Below are 17,742 nucleotides of genomic sequence, written 5' to 3'. Positions count from 1 at the left end.
ACCCACGGCAGCATGTAAACATGTGAGACACAGGAGAAAGATGCAGCTAAGTGTAGTTTTATTCTCTTTTATTAATAGGAGAAAATGATGAGCGCTGCAGTGTTGTCCTGGTGTAAAACGACCTTCGCTGTCAGTCTGGGGATTGTGAAATCAAAACACACACACACACACACACACAATCTGCTTTTGTGCACACTGTAATGTATATGCACGTAGATATGTTGTATATGTATATTCTTTGGAATTGGTCATGTTAGAAAGGGTCAAATAGGTCCGTCCTGTGTTGCTTTGTACAACAGTACGAGTAACTGACTGATTGTGTCCAAGGCACAGAGTAACAGAGCTGGCTGAAATGTTGGGTCCGATTTATTTTGTTTACTTATTCTTTGATCAGACAGATTCGGATTTCAAAGAAAAAATGTTGTCAATTTGAAACCACTTTATTCTGGCTAAGTTCTCACTCGACATCTGCTATTGGCACAACCAATTTAGTGATCAAAGGTTTTGGGTCGAAGTTTTCCAAAGTAAAGCATTAAGACAAAAACCTCCATTCAGATCTGGCATTACTCATAGTAGAGATCCACGAACAACATAATATCATATGTCAAAATGTTGATATTCTGTAAATAAAGAGTCAGTGTCTCTCCATCCAACAGCATTGTACATACTGTTATGTTCCCCCCTCTCTGCTGGAGGGTGGCCCCGCCCCCTGGGTAAAAGAGGCTGGGAATGCTGGTTGAAAGGGGAAGACTGAAGCAGCGCAGCTCAACACTGCCTTTTTGTTTAGCTATTTTTGTCTTTCTTATGTTATTCATTGCTGGAGGTCTAGTTGTCCCGTTTTGTTTTGTTAGGTCTAAAAAGACCAAAACGTTGTCCACAAATAATGAGAGATGATGCTGTGTATTTCGATGCATATTGGTGACATCATAATCGACTGGCGAATGGCTTGAGCCAGCAACTAAAGTAATGACAAATAAGGCAGGACTCAAGGAGCAACGGGAGGATCTTGAAACTGGAAATAAAGAGGAGGAAGTGCGTCCGGTTTAAAACTCGGGCTGAGGGATTAGAATACAACACTTTAATTATGCCAATGAAAGTGTTACCAAAGCCCATCACCTCTAAGACTGACCATAAAAATGGCCACTCAAGTCTGTCAAAGGCTCTCATTGCATCAAGAGAAAGAAGTGACATTGGGGTCTTACTGTCCTCTGCCACATCAACAATGTAGAGAAGGCGTCTAACATTATCTGCTGCTAGTCTCGTTTTTATGAATCCTGTTTGGTCAGGGTTCACTAATTTTGCCACATGAGACTCCAAACGACGGGCTAGTAGCTTTGCAAAGATTTTTATGTCAGCGTTGAGCAGACTCAGAGGTCGATAGCTAGAACACTGTAGGATCCTTATCCTTTTTTAGGAAGAAGGAAATTAAGGCCGTGTTAACATCCCTTGAGAATTCACCCTTCTCAATAGAGAAGTTAATCACGTCAAGAAGGAAAGGGCCCAGCTGTTCCCAAAAAGTTGCATAAAATTCAGGGGGAATCCCACTAAAGCCCGATGAGTTTCCTTTTTGCATATTCTGTGCTACCAGCCTTAATTCTTCAACAGCACTTAATTTGTCCAAGCTATCTGATTCCTTTGCTAATAATTGAGGCACGTCAAGCTAATTTAACCAGCTGTTAGTGGGTACCTCAGATTCATACAGATTGAAATAAAATGTCTGAAAGGATTTATTTATTTCGACAGGGTTCGTTCTAATTTTACCATCTGAGGATTTAATAGCCGGAATATCTGCAAAATAATCACTGGATCTTAATCTGGGTCTAGCACCCTGAAAGTAATAGCGCTGCCTTGCTCTGTGAATTAGATATTCAAACTTCTTTTTCAGAATGTTGTTCATTATACTTCTTGACTAACGATCGTTCTAAAGCCATAAAGTAAAATTAGTTTACAACAGTGAGTCTAATCTGGTCAACTCATCTTCAAGGTTTTGCAGTTTCAGTGACGTAGATTTGCGTGCATAAGAGCAGAAAAGTATGGTATTGCTTCTAAAAAAAACTTTTTATCACGTCCCATAGTATCCAAGGGTCTTCTACAGAGCCAACATTAATTTCTTTAAATATCTGGAATTCTCCAATAAACAGGGATATAGGATTCATTTTTCAGTACAGCGGTATTGAAGCGCCATCTAACCGCACGTTGAGACAGCTGGCCAAGGGTGGCAGCACTAAGGACCTCTTTATAGTCAGACAATGCCATTGGGAGCAACACCGCTTTACCAATTGGATGAAATAATTGAGGGGATGGAAAAAGAAAATCTATTCTGGGAAAAAGAGTAATGTCTACCTGAGAAAAAGGAATAATCCTCACAGGTGGGATTAACTGCATGCTACATACTGTATCTAGGTCCCAAGCTGCTGGCCCATGATGTCAGAGCATTTGTGGCCTGATCCTGGTCCCTAGTGGCCTTAGGGTTCAACCGATCAATATTTGGGTCCCACAGAACAGTTACTCAATTCATGGTTACCATTGTAACCTATCTCACCTTTTCTCTTTTATTTTATTGATTTCATGGTACACACAAAAAGGTTGTATCACAGATCACATTTGGTCATTTTGTCAAACAATAGGTTTGCTTCCAACAACAGTTTTTGCACACATGGGTCTATGAAAATAAGTTGTAAAAATTGAGATCATTATCCATCCTCACGTGGTATTTATTTGTGTAACCAAAGTCCCACTGATTGTATGTGTCTTGTAAAACAGCCGCAAGTATTGCTGTTTTGTTACCATAGAGGGGCTCTGGTAAGTACCCCCCCCCCCCACCTCTTTCCAACTGCGAGAATCTGTCATCTGCAACAGAGTGGGGCAGAGTGCAACCATGACAATAATGACAATAAAGACTGCACAAATAATGTAGAGACTTAGAAGAATACATGAAAACATTTCGTGGAAGTGGACTGTTGCAGCTAAATACTTCACTATGAGATCTGGAAAATTGCAATGGGCAGGGTTTGTTAATTAGATTAAGGTAATTTTTTAAAAATGTTTTTTATGATAACAAATTTTAACACAACACGAAACATCATTTGCAACATGAACGTATCCGCCCCCCCCCCCCCCCCCCCCCCCTTTGTTAAGATCACCCACCCAGACAAAACTCAAGAAAAAGATGACATAGTTACCACCTTATTCAAAACCATAGAACACAAATAATAACAAAATAGACAAACTATGAACCAAATAGTATAAATGACAACACCTTAAGCCCATCGTACACGTCTCACCCCAGCACAAAGCTTCTTAGGAACCTATCAGAAAGCTCAGGTACCTTCCTCAGTTTCTAGTATAGACATCCAATCAGGCAAACTGTTTACATGACATTTTTTCAACTGCTGCCACCGTATCCATCTCACAAGCCCACTCCTGGATTGACGTCAGCCCTTCATTCCTCCGTTCTCTTAAAAGAATCTGTCTGGCTATCATTAAACTAGCCTGGACCCAGCTTTTCATGTACAGTACTTATGGGAAAGATAGGTTTCAGTATTTTATGTAGCTTGACACACACTGGGGTCTAAAAGTAAGGATATCTCGACCTCTGCTGCTTCTATTTTGACCTTCGAAGTCCCCAAACTTTGTGGACGTGCAACACTGCAGGCAATGCTTCTTTAATATAAGCTTTTTTCAATTATTGTAATGCTATACTCAATTCTTCTGTATAATGATTGTTTTGTGTACAAATTATTCTTTTTTTCTTTGTATGATTTAAATAAAAAGAAACTGTATAATTTTCAATAGTCAATAGACCAAATGCTATATGTATGTTTAATATTGTACATTGTCCCTTAGAAATACAGGAATTTAGAATACTAGTTCAATACAATTTTTGTATTTTTTCAGGGTTTGATTATCTATGTACTGTACATGTACAGTACATGCTGCAGAGACTACTGACTGGCTCTTCCACTGCTCCTCAATGCTTAAGTATTTGCACTCATAGAGATTTACATTAGTGATATGATCTAAACAGCAGCGCACAGATGAAAGGCACAATCCTTCTGAGAAGTGCAAACCCTGACCTGCTACATGCATCAAACTAATTTTCATTAGAGTCTGATTCCATACCAGTGACTAATGTGTCTTAAGATACTTTGAAGTTGGTATAGATGGTGAAGCCTTCCAGGGCTGCTGAGTTGTCCAACAGACAATGTTCCCACTTACACGTTGCATGAGTGAATGAATCTTATAAACAAAACCCATTCCGTTTCTTTCCAATGAATTATCAGAAGCGCACTATAACTCACACGGACCACCAATCCTCCATTTATGTATCAATGCATGTAAGTTACGTAAATATAATGAAAAATAGTGAATTTGCTTCCAATATTATAGGTTTATTGTAAATATATACTCCTTATTCATACCTGTACAAAGTCTGCTGGTCCCATGCAAAACATTTGTATCAAAACTTTATTAAGTAGAACCAGTTCTGGTGTAACATATGCCATGCTTTTGAATTTTTTTTTTATTTTTTTTTTTAAAGTTCGGTTGTAACACACATTATCATTCCAGGCATCCAGATTTCCTCTTTCATGCGGGTTTACAATGAGCTGCTCGTCTGCTCCTGCAAGACATTTCCAAGTATCCCAAATCATGCTCAACCATTCACGGGGGGGAAATGTTTGACATTTCAGCCAATAGCTGCTCACTTTGCTACATAATTCAGTGTAAGACAGGTATATGGTCATAAAAAGCAAGCAAAACTTCAGCAACATAACATGTTTTGGTGGTGATCAGTAATGTTGTCATTGCTTAAAGCACATTTTAAAGAACAAATAATATTAGTGGCTGGGATTGGAAACATTAAATTAAAGGGTTGGTTCGCCTAATTTACAAATAAATCTTACTCACTTCTAGTAGAACAGTATGTAGACATGCAAAGGTTTTGGAAGCCATTTCTGAGATTTCTGCCTCCACCCCTATGAATGTGAAAGTAATTTTGCATGTGGCACTCAAAGCATTATATGAAATTCAATTTAAAATATTTTGACAGCAACCAGCAACCAGCATTGCAGTCACTCTGGACAATCCACACATCTCACTGTGGACAAGTTTCATTGGCACTACCATCTTCCAAAGAAATAAAACCATATAAAAACTCTACCTACAGCTTGTTAGGTGGACTATCCAGAGCAATAGCTCCAAAACTGTGGGGCAGGACTCCTTGGGAGAGGCACATAAGACTAAGGCAAAAGCACAGAAGACTAGCCTTTTTTACAACTTGCCAAACACAAGTGTGACTAATAACATTAACTGTTGCATTGCATGACATTTTTTCGGCTCCTTAAGGGGAGTCTGGAAACGACTGATCCAGAGTAACAGGAAATAGATGTTGCACTTTTTAAATGTAATTTTTAAATGTTGTGAGTACCACAACTAAATTCCATTCCCCTACTATGCACTGGGATGGAGGCAGAAATATCATAGATGAGATGGCTAGGTATAAAGAGGGCAATAAAAGAATACTTTTCAGCCTGGTGTTAAGTTATTGTCCGACAGAACAGCTGCAACTGAGCTGAACAAAATATATATGGAGCATTCAGGATTACAATTTACAAATGTAACATTGTCCAAAACATTGAGCGAACATTATGTATTTTGCATCAAATCTGACTATTAAAAACAAACAACGGACAAAACAATGGAATAAGTCGGATTCACAGTTCTCTCTCTCTCTGTAACATACATTATTATGATCCCCTCATTGTAAAGGCATGACAACGATCTCACCCATTGAATTCAGTACAAAGTCTGTTCACTTCCTTCTAAAGCATTGCTGCCCCATTGACAGGGACATGTCACTTAGGAGTAGTATTTTATGCAACCATCTAGCATATAATTAGGCTACAATGCGGTTTTGTTTGTTACATATCAAAGCTAATTTCATCAGAAAACACTGCTGCTACTCTATGCTTTGCTGCTCATTTTTTATTAAGTGTCCCTTAACTTAAGTAGTTTTGTCTTAATTGTTCTTTTGTAATAAGTTTTTAACATTTGTAAGACACTGACCTCTTAAGACACTGAAGAGATGAAAACTGAAGACAGCTTAATGGAGCATGAATAAAAGTGTGTGTCCTAATTTAAAGTATCACTTTATTGGAGCTATAAATGCAAAAATTAGTTACTTTCAATAGATAAAAAAGGAAATCCAATCACATAAAGAGAAGAGGGATGTTTGCTCACTTGAAAGGATGAGTGATGGGGGAAAAAAACTGGCTGCTTGTATACTGTATGTATAATCCACCTAAACATCAAACATCAAAAGACAACTCACAGTCATCACTGGGAAACTTGAGCTTCATAAGTCAAAATGATCGATGTAAAACCACTAAGAATGCAACTAAGAGAGATCAAAACTACATGCAAGCAAACACCAAGCAAACGGCAGCTAACGCACAAGAAAAACACATAAAAAACCATGCAAGCACAGAATGAAAAAGGTTTATTGAACTAACTTAGGAATGTAATTAAACTTTTGAGTGAAATGAATGAAAGACAAAACTAAATTACAAATGAGGACCACCAACAAACACACTGTGGATGCAAAACCTACAACCTGGTTTTAGTACTAGCCTTCAGTATTCTTTCTACATTAGAGTAAAGCACAACTGTTTCTTTAAAAGAGACCAAAAGATGAGCCATGGGGAGGTGAAAAATCTATTGGGAATTTGTATAGTGACATTTATAAAAGGAGTAATCCATTCTATTAGAGCTTATCCATTCTTTCAGTCCAATGCTTTGCTGTGACAGAGTTCTGCTCAGTGCTCAGACAGCAGCTCAACTGTATCCGAATCAAGATACAGTTTATTTACAGCTGCAGGCTCCCTCACTTCACAAAAGCAACTGCAGTTTGTTCACAAAAAAAAGAACAACAAAAATAAAACAGCAGTTCAGTTTTGATTTGTGAGCATCTACACAACCCGGACAACAGCTGGAAAAAATATATAAAGTTGCTTGATAATTGGATCTTCTGCCAGGTCAGCTCTGGCAGTTTGAAAACTGGCTCACATTTCTTTAAGCGGACCTAGGTTTTATTTCTTTTTCCTTCATCAGATCCGTCTGAATGCTGCTTGGCTCACTCCACTTTGCTGTAGTCTTCTACGTGGCCCAGCACCTTCTTCCTCTGTCGTATCATGTGGAAGTAAAGCTGGGGGAAGACTGGAGGAGGGGGCGGAGGAAGATCAAAATGTTACTAATAGACTAGTGACATTAATTAACACTAATAGAGAGTTTTACATCACACTAAAACAGCAGCAGCATCAACAAGGGAGGCAGTTTCCTTCTTTTTTACACTCAGTAACCACTTTATAAGGTACACCTGTACAATCTAATGCTTGATTCTTGTGATTAAGATTTACCATTTATGAGTAAGGAAGTTATAATTCAAGAAAATCTCTCCAATTTCAATTTTTTTGGTATATGCATTTAACTTTTGTTGAAGCACAACATCGCTGCCTGTTTATTGTCACTACAAAAGAGGGAAAATCTGCTTGGTTACTTACGGGGAATGTAGGAGATCATGATGAGGATGAGGAAAGTGTAGTAGTCGAAAGAGAAGTTGTACTTGTTGGGGAGAGTGACCGAGTACAGGCCGGTCTTCTGCACGTACGGCAGCGCTGCGTAGATAGTCAGCAGTTCCCCAGTCACTCCCATGGGATACAGCACAAAGAAAAAAGTGTACCTGCAGCAGGGGGTTAATGGAAGAGAAGGCAGGAGAAAGAAATAATAAATCTTACACGTTTTTTATTATTTGTTGTTTTTGCGACATGAGGGGCGGGCAGTAAAGCCGATATACACAGCAAAACACTAAGGGAGATATGCGTTTTATGGATTTGGCTTTTTACTGTTACTTCCTGCCTGTTAACCAGTCCAGCTTTAAACGTTTAGCCATTGTTACTGATAGGCCAACAGCAACTTCTGTTTTTCACTAAAACAAACCAATTTTCCTGCTCAGAAGACATGGGTGAGGAACACAGGGCTACAAACCAAATGATGAAGAAAGTGGTCTAAAGACCAAATTTTATTTTTATTTTTCATGTTAATGTTTTTTTAACATACATGGAGCAGAAGAGAACACATACCAAAAACATGTTTTATCTCTAAAGAGCAATGTTTGAGAATGTGCACAGGCTCTAACACAAGTAATTCACTTCAATCACCTAAAACAAATTGCTGAGCTTAAAAGCTGAGTCATCCATGGAAGGACATGTCAACACCTTAACTATGCATTCCAGTAAATACACGGTGCCCGTTCCTACTTCTGACAGAGAAACTTTTAAAGTACTAGTTAAAAGGCGGCATTCTCAAAATTAAATCCCCAAATTTGTACTGCAGCTGTTGGGAGAAAGTGGAGCAAACCGCTGAGACACATCATATGTCATGATGTTCATTACACCAAAACTCTAAATAGACTATGCAATAATAATAATAATAATAATAATAATAATAATAATAATAATAATAATGATGATGATAATATCAGGCAATACCATGTGCTTCTTAACAAGAACACGTTCAAGAGCAAATCAAAATGAAATCCCAGTGCCTCGACATGCTTCTGAATTTTGAGTCATAGAGCTGTTGAAGCATCAGGCCTGTTAGGCAGGAAGAAGAGAAAGCTCGCAATTATGAGAGATGCACTGAACTCTTTCTTCTGCAGAGTTGATCAAAATTGAGGAGAGAAAATAAAACGTTGGGAGTTCACTAGCACACCGAACCCAGCGTCTCTTCTGATCCTTCCTTCACCGAATCATCCACAGATGCACAACCAATTTGTCTGCCTCTCAGGGTGCAATTCAAACTGAAAGTCGAATACCAATATAGCAATGGTCTCATTTGTTACCTAGCAACAAAGACTGCGGGGAGAGACGCACTTAACAACTGTTGCCTTGGTTGAAGTTGCAGATGAATCCCATTAGGTAGAAATGAAGGTGTAGAGTTTTATGGTGGAAAGGGCTGGATTTTCTTGGATGAGTTTTTTTTTTAATGGGTAAACGTAAGTGTTTGGAGCAATGCCTTTAAAGAGAGGTGTGGTTTTGCAATATTATTACTTTCACTTGCAACAGTGTCACATTCATAAACCTCCTGAACCTTGTCACTGTTAATAGTGTCTATAAAAAGAGTCAGATATCTGTTTTGGGTTTTAAATTATGAATATATATATGAACAGTAGCATAACAAATTACCTTTGGCAAAAAAATTATTACTCCAGCAATTAATTACTTTTAAGAAAGAAAATAAGAAATGTGTAATTACTGATTGTTCTGTAACAAGTCAGTGAATCTACATCATATTTCACTGATTTAATGCAAAATTCCCTATATTATTTCTTATGAAAATAATCTAAAAATTAAAAATAAAAGAAAAGAAACAATTGCTGGTTCAAACTTTCTAAATGTGAGGTTTTGCTGCTCTTCTTTTTCATATTTCATTGTAAATTCAACATCTCAGGGGTTTCGGACTATGTACTAAGTACTTAGTACTAAGTACTTTGAAGAAGTTACCTCGGGCTCAAGAAAGTTTAGTTTATGACATGCCACTACTTTTTGGAATGTCATAAACTAAACTTAATCAATCCATCAATAGTGAAAATAATCATTAGTGTCAGGCCTAATACGGTATAAATACGATACAATCATGACTTTACATAAGAAAATATCTGATCAAGAAGTTACCAAAACAAAGAATCTGACCAAACGTTGCAACTTAAAATTTGTCAATACTCAGTCCAACGGACATACAGTACAGTAATTCAAGTATTTAATAAGTATCCAACGAGTTTTGAGGCTTGACCCAGTTCTTACCGAATTACCTAATTTTGCAACGATTGTTCATCCATGTTTTTCAGCGGGTAGAATAAAATATAAATCTCCTGGAAGTCACCTGCTCCGACAACACTGAGGTTGATTTTCTTACCTTGCCCATTTGATGAGGTACGGCAGGTGATTGAGTAGGCTGAAGGTGTAGAAAGAGTAGCGGATGATCTCTGTGACAGTCCAGGCTGAGACAAACAGCAGCACACTGTCCTCACTCTGCACCTGCACAATTACACACAAACGATGATGGGAGGAGGAGAGGAACAGACGGGCTCGCATCATGCTGCAGTTGTTAATCTGCTGTAGGCTAATCTAGATTTGACACCACAGAACCATGCAGTTTGTTTCAGATGCTTAGAGATCAAAACACACTGCAGGCGGATGGTCACCATCCTCAGATATTAGGTTAAAACCAATGCATATATGATGTTAAAACATCTTATCACACACTCACAATCTAAATACAGTTTTCACACGCATTGATCAAAAAGAAAAGACATCTTGAGAGAAAAGCAGATTGCAGCTTCATACAATGGACACACACAAAAACATGATACAATTGTTATTCACTACAACAAAAGTCAGCCGATTTATTCCTGCAACCCTACAGCAAAACCATCCGACGTTACTTACACATTTACTCCTCCCAGATCTAATAACAAGGCAAACATCAACGGGTCACTTTTGGATAGGACACCTTTTACATTGCTGTGTCATTCATACCGAGTCTATTACACAGACTGTTTTATACAGGACTGATTTATGTGTGGGAGTCCAAAAACAGACTGAAACTCGTCGTACCTCCCTGACGCTGTGTGTGACGGCCCAGGTGAGGAAGACCCGGGACATAACCTGGAATCCAGTCAAGACCACAGAGGACGGTACGATTCCTAAGAAAAAGAGACAAAGGACAAATACCTATATGTAAGAATACAAGGAAGGAAGCACTGGTAGTCACTCACATTGAACACATTTGAATAAACTGTATATGTGTGAATCTAATCTTGGTTAATTAACAAAAAGCTTACTTGCTGGGAAGACCTGGGAAGTGGTGATGGGCTTTTTTGGTATTTTCGGACAGTTTAGTTTTAACAATCAATTAGAATGGAAGAATAATTACAAGGTTACAGCCTATATAAGCCTATAGCAGGGCTAAGTGTTGCCCTGTTCTGCACACTGGATGAGTATTGGGTCTGCAAACAACCTTAAGCCTCTTTTTGTTGTTTTTGGCATTTTCTGTTTTGATGTTTTTTGGGTATTTGTTATGCTTTTTTCCTATGTTGTTATCTATAATTGTACAGCACTTTGGGACAGTGGTGACTGTTTGTAAATGTGCTATAGAAATAAACTTTGACCTTTGACCTTGACCTCTTTTCAAACATGCACTGCAAAACTATTGCAATTCACTTCTCCTTGGAATCAGCTCTACCTACATCTAGCGACTCCAACTGGTCCAGAACGCAACCACCCGACTCATCACCCACACCAATTCCTGGCACCACATCCCTCCAGTCTTAAAACAACTCCACTGGCTTCCCATCTCCCACCGGATCACCTACAAAATCTCAGTCCTCACCTACAAAGCCCTCCACCATCTTGCACCCTCATACCTCACTGACTTCCTCTCCCCCTACCAACCCTCACCTCCACCACAGCCCGTCTCCTCTCCATCCCCAAGTCCAACCTCCCACAGTTTTGGGGACAGTGCCTTCTCCGGGGAAGCTCCCAGGATCTGGAACTACCTCCCCCAAGACATCTGTGACTGAATTCCTCACAATCTTCCAGTCCCGCCTCAATACCCATCTCTCCACCTCTGCCTATCTGTAGCCCCACGCCTCCCTTCCTTTTCACCTGTGCCTGAACCTTTTTTTGTTTTGTGTTGTTTTGTGTTGTTTTCTTTTGTTTAACCTTGTTTTGTTTTCTACCTTGCTATGGCGAGCGACTTTGGGTCCCTGAAAAGTGCTATACAAATTCAATTTATTATTGTTAATAATTATCTAGACAGTGGCGGCTGGAGAAAGAATTAAAACAGAAATTGTCCAAAAAAAACCTGAAAATACTTTGTTCATTACTGAATACACTGGACAACATATTGATAGCAAATGATTAATTATTGTGTGAGCCCTAAGATACACACAAAAATACAGTACGAATGTTGATGCAGTGTCTTTAACTGACCAGTAGAGACGAACATAGAGCTGTGTGTGTGTGTGTGTGTGTGTGTGTGTGGTGTGTGTGTGTGTGTGTGTGTGTTGTGTGTGTGTGGTGTGTGGTGTGTGTGTGTGTGTGTGGTGTGTGTTAGTGGACAGCAGCCGCAGGGAGCCTAGATAAACCTTCAATAATCCTAGATAATGAAGAGAATGGACTGTGAACCGCGGCGAGGCAGCCAGGCGAGAGCCAGCCAGGCGAGAGCCAGCAGCTCCTCTGCTCGCTCTTTGGCAAACACTTCAAATAGCAAAAGCTTGTGTTTGCCGTCTGAGATACAAATGCAATCTAACGAGTGGCAATTACAATGTGACCAGTGAAATTTATAATTTCAGATATAAACCACTGATATCTGACTTGTCACAGTGACCTGGGATATCTGCAAACCCATTTGGACCGGTCAAAAGAACTTTTAAGATACCTGTAATGACAACACTGATGTTGTCATTCAGCTCTTTAAACATACCAAATGATAAGTGGAGAACTTAAATCTGCAAACCAGGGAACTGGATAGCAGTGGCTTCCCAAAAAATTAGAAAAAGCAACAAATTGGTAAGACTTTTATTGAGGACTTTGTGTTTGTAAAAGTACTTCTGACCATCATTAATTTAAATTTTAGATGGTGATCAAATAAATTAACAAAAAAAAACAGCTCCATGTTTTAAATTGTCATCTATACGTATGTCTACATTCTTCCTAATTAGTTATTAACTGCAGTTCAGACATTTTCATTTAAAACTTGTGAAAGTATTTTGAATTTGAATTGAATTTAAAATGAAGATAGGTGGAATTCACATCTCAAGAAAATCAAAACCTTGGTAGATATGTTTAGATTAGTGGTTTCATACAACCAAATTTCTGAAGTACTAAAATGTAATTATAGACCTCTTTAATGAACATTTTGACAAGTGAAATTTCAGTGCGAGATACAGAACCACACGTATGATGGTAAAGTAGTTTGTGACACTCTGTCTGAAGGGACCGAGCGGCGGAGGAGAGACTCACCTACAGCACAGTGCAGTATCTGTGAGAGGAAAAGAGAAAATTACTCAACATGCTCATGATACCACTCATTTTAAACTGTACAAAAACATATGTAGGGCCTGCTTAGGGTTCATTCTTTAACTTCTTTTTAATGCTGTAAAATCATGCTCACTTTCATTTGAATGTGCGCAGCTCGATAACACAAAACCTGATTTAGAATTTCTACAAAATGTGTTTTGTGGGTGTCAATAAACAATTAACACTGTTAAGAACTAAACACCACAGTGTTCATTCATGAATGGAAAATACTGATTTTAAAGAAACAATATTTTTTCCTTTAGTTTGGAATCTCACAAAAAGTCATAAAATAATATAAAAATACTTCTTTGGTTCTGTATGTTTAACACAGTGTGTGGTCTGGCATGTTGGGTTACCACGCTGGTGTGTTATAGAAGACATACCAAACACTGTTCAGATAGCAGGCATGTGAAAATCATCTAGACCTGAATGACAGACAGCTTTTATTGACTTGATGATTTTTGTAGCAGTTGAAACAGGCCGGGGAATAACAGTAAACCGATTTCTGGCAGATTCGTTTATCCATTAGACAACCAAAATCCTCACAGGGATTGTCCATACATCAGTCACTCCAGATACTTGTAGATGTATCTGTTATCATCAACAATGCTGCAAAATCATTAAAACAAAATACTTACTGTATATAATAAAAAACAAAAACAAAGGGTTAGCTGAATGCTAAAAAACATTATTAGCAAATGAATCAAACTCTAATATCCGCATATAAATTGGATGTTGTGATATATGCATACTGTATTTAATCAAATATATTGTGATATTTGTTTTGGTCTATATATTGCCCAGCCCTTTGTGCTCATCTGACCTCCAGAAGAGCTCCAGTCTGAAAGAACTTCAGAGGCTTCTCTATGGAGTAGTACAGGCCGTGGTAGCTTCCTCTGGCCAGGTAAGCTCTGACCAGACCCACGGCTATCACCAGCCACCTGCAGAGCACAGGAGAGCAATCACACAACTGACATCGCAACAATGGAAAACTAGCAGGGAGTCGACCGATACTGGTTCTTCAAGGCCGACATCAATACCGATACTGATAATTAGCAGCTAATGAAACTGATAACAGACGTTTGGAGCCGATATGCTTCTACAGTGAAAATGAAAAATTAGGATTTTGGCCAACACAAAACTTTGTTCAAATGCTTTAAGCAATTAGTTAATACATTTGAAAGTTGGAACATAATACACAGGAAAAGGTGTGAAAAGCGTCATCTTTCTTCTTTTTGTCTGGGTGGGTGGTGACGACGGGGGGGGGGGGGGGGGGGGTTATGTTCATGTTTCCAGTAGCATGTTTTGTTAATCCTAAAAAATATATTGAGAGAATTTGAGAATTATAATATACTAATTACCATTTCCTATTGGGAACATTTTCGGTTGTACTCTAATGTATTAATGATTTATACATGATGCTCTAATTAATGCTCTATTTAATGATGATGCTCTAATTTGCATAATTTCAATATAAGCATATATATAATATATAATAATATATATAAACATTTTTTTTTACATAACATATGTGGCAAGGCTCCCTATAATTTGTTTCTTTAATAGATGTGATAAAAATACATATTGGGGGCAGTATATTTTACAGTTGAAGAAGAAAATGTATTACCAAAGATGATAGTAAAAGTAATTACAAACAAGAAACAAACAATATACTGTTTAAACCTGTATTAAGAAAAATGAAATGTTTGATAACCTAATATTGGTCAATTTTATCAACCATTCCTCTATCTATCTATCTATCTATCTATCTATCTATCTATCTATCTATCTATCTATCTATATATATATATATATGACTTAATTTCTATGACCTTAGTCTGCTAACTGGATTGGTAGTCATAATAAAAAATATTGTTTTATTGTTGTGTAAATATTAAAAACTAGGTGTAAAGGTTATTGCCTGATAAGGGTTTCAGCCCATACAATCAAATCAAGTAAAAAACATTATCATGCAATGTAATGCATTACACCATTCAGAATTAGCTTTGCCCCATCAACATGGAGGTCAAAGGTCAACTGCCGACCACGTGGAGGTACAAGCTGTCAGCGTAGAGGAGGCCCGAGCAGCGCCGAAGTTTCAGTTCACACTTTGGTTCCCCAGACTGAATTTGTATCCATTAGGCAGTGAAGAATATCAATATCTGGGCCATTTGGGCAGAAACTCTTATGGCTGAATGCAGACTCTGCATTTGAACAGCGAAGGCGTGTGTCTGCGTGTGGCAGCCTAACATGTAACACAAAGCAGGGCCTGTGTGGCCTCTCAATACGGAGGCATTCACAATGTGGCTGAACTGGTTGGGACAGTCAGCAAACACACCATTCAATTGTGCAACAGTCTAAAAACCAGCGCAATAAAAGACACGCAGAGAGAGTGCAAAGACATTTCTTTTTAAATTTACAGCAAATATCTGTGCCAGGGAACCGAGGTTTTAAAATGAATATCTAGTGTACTTCAAATCTAGTTTAATACAAATATAACTGGAATCATTCACAACACAAAATATGTAATATAATGCAAACTATCCACCAGAAACGTTACACTACCTAGATTCTAATGAGACAACAAAAATCTCTGCTGTTAAGGACACCAAAATCATTGATATTAACATGAGTTCAAGGGACAATTTGATTACGTTAGTACAAGAAAACTACTCCATGCTTCCTTATCATGCTGCAAGTACGTTTTCTACAGCTCTCTATAAAACTGTCCTCCCTCAAAAACACTTTCTGAAAACTGCAACCGATTCAAAACCTTGCCCCAGTCTTCTATTCTATATCTACTTAAGAAACATCAACGTACAATTTTTTATATAGATGTTCTCCAAGCATGTATTTGCATATACAAGAGACAATTCTGATGGGACAATGTGCCAGATAATGGACAAACAAATTCACCTTTAACGTGCTTGTCCCACTAGCAATGTTCAGTGATACAGGTGGATTTTAACTAGGGCTGCAATTGTCATTAATTCTAAATATTGATTTACATGTTTTCAATTAACAGGTGCATTCTTTCTATGAAATGTTCAAAAAAAAAATCCTATCACAATTTCTGAAAGCCGAAGATAGCAGCATTCTGTCTTAAAAAAACTCAAAGATTAGAGATTTAAATTATATACTATACTGATGATAAAACAGCAAAAAGCAGCATACCTCATTCGAGGTGTCAGTTATTAACTGAACCGGACATTTTTACTTAATTGTTGCCAATTGAGTTTATTCATTTATCAACTAATACTTGATCGGTTAATTGTACATTGTTTTAGTTCTAACTTTTTATTTATTTAAATTCCATTGTAATTAAAGTCCCACAGAACATTTTTAATAAAAAGGGGTTTCAGTTTTCAAATTCTTTTTTTTGTTTTTGTTTTTTTACACATTAATCAAACAATAGAAGTCTCCTATTTTAGGCAAAGGTAACGAATAAGCTCTTAGCTGGCTCTTTTTCATTGCTATTTCATATGTAGGTCATTTTTTTTTTTTTTTTACTTTTGTTTTTGTTTTTTGTTTGGTTTTGAATAAAAGTCAAATTCAGTCGTTGCCCTGCAAAAATACTATGACAATCCAAGATTAAAACCAACAACTTTCTGGTGTAAAACAAAAACAAACATACAAAAGACAATAATCCATCTGTCTTAATATTTCTGTATTATACGCGGTGGCGAGCAGTCAGTCCCAACCATAGACCGTTAGTCCATGGTCCCAACCAGAGGTCTCAACTAACGTGCACGCGAGGTGGATGTCTGTTGCACGCGAGGTGGATGTCTGTTGCTCGTGAACGTTAATCTGCATTAGCCGTTGGACGTTGAGGAAGCAAACTCAAAGTTATAATTACAGAACACAGCTAGCATGCTAGCAGCGTTTCCGATAGTAAACACCTGAAATTTGCTGCAGGTTAATAATCCAAAAATAGCTCTGTAATATAACAGAAAAACCTTGCTCCAATTTGTCTGGCTCAACGCACGCGCGCACACACACACACGCGCACACACACACACACACAACACACACACACACACACACACACACACACACACACACCACAGCAGCAGCATTAGCACGAGGAACCGCTACATACCCCGCTGTCATAACAACGTTGTAAATGACCAGGTAGGCGTGGCCAGGGCCCCGGGTCCCTTCTTCTTCCTCGCGGCCACGTCGCCGTGGGCCGCCTTGCTGGTCCCCGGAGCAGCTGCCGACATGACTGCAACGCGCAACGGGCTTCTGGTCCTGGAAGACGGTGGCTGTCAGACTCACCTCGAACAGGGGCCAGACCCGGAAGTGTCGTCCTGAAGCGAGAGAATGAACTCCTTCGTATTTCCGCCTTCGCTTTGAGACACCTTAAACCTTATTTATTCATGTAAGGTCTTTGTTTAGACCATTTCTTTTTGCGTTAATCACATCTAGGTGATCTCTCCTTCGGATGTCCGCAGACTTTTGACCACAAACCAGCTCTTGCTGACGTTGGACTCTTTGTCGGTTCCTCTGATTGCGTGAGGCGTGCTTTGATAGGCGCGCCCCCTATTGCGCGCCCAAGACTATGACAGGGGTTTCCCAAAATATGGCCAGGGTTAAAACACCT

General features: G+C 38.5%; 1 protein-coding gene across 1 annotated transcript; it reads right to left on the bottom strand.

The window, feature by feature from the left end:
- Positions 1-4,453: 4,453 nt before the first annotated feature.
- LOC116698157 (very-long-chain (3R)-3-hydroxyacyl-CoA dehydratase 2-like) lies at positions 4,454-17,461 on the bottom strand. Its single transcript, XM_032529942.1, is given in 8 exon segments — positions 4,454-7,215; positions 7,560-7,738; positions 9,973-10,094; positions 10,674-10,762; positions 13,083-13,101; positions 13,963-14,080; positions 17,239-17,275; positions 17,278-17,461. Coding segments are annotated over 8 exon segments (732 nt in total). The 5' UTR covers positions 17,363-17,461; the 3' UTR covers positions 4,454-7,132.
- Between the last annotated feature and the right edge of the window lie 281 nt (positions 17,462-17,742).

Source organism: Etheostoma spectabile, chromosome 11 (assembly GCF_008692095.1).
Source record: "Etheostoma spectabile isolate EspeVRDwgs_2016 chromosome 11, UIUC_Espe_1.0, whole genome shotgun sequence".
Lineage (NCBI taxonomy): Eukaryota > Metazoa > Chordata > Actinopteri > Perciformes > Percidae > Etheostoma > Etheostoma spectabile.
The sequence above is the reverse complement of the archived record's forward strand: the minus strand, read 5'-3'. Positions and strand labels throughout refer to the sequence as shown.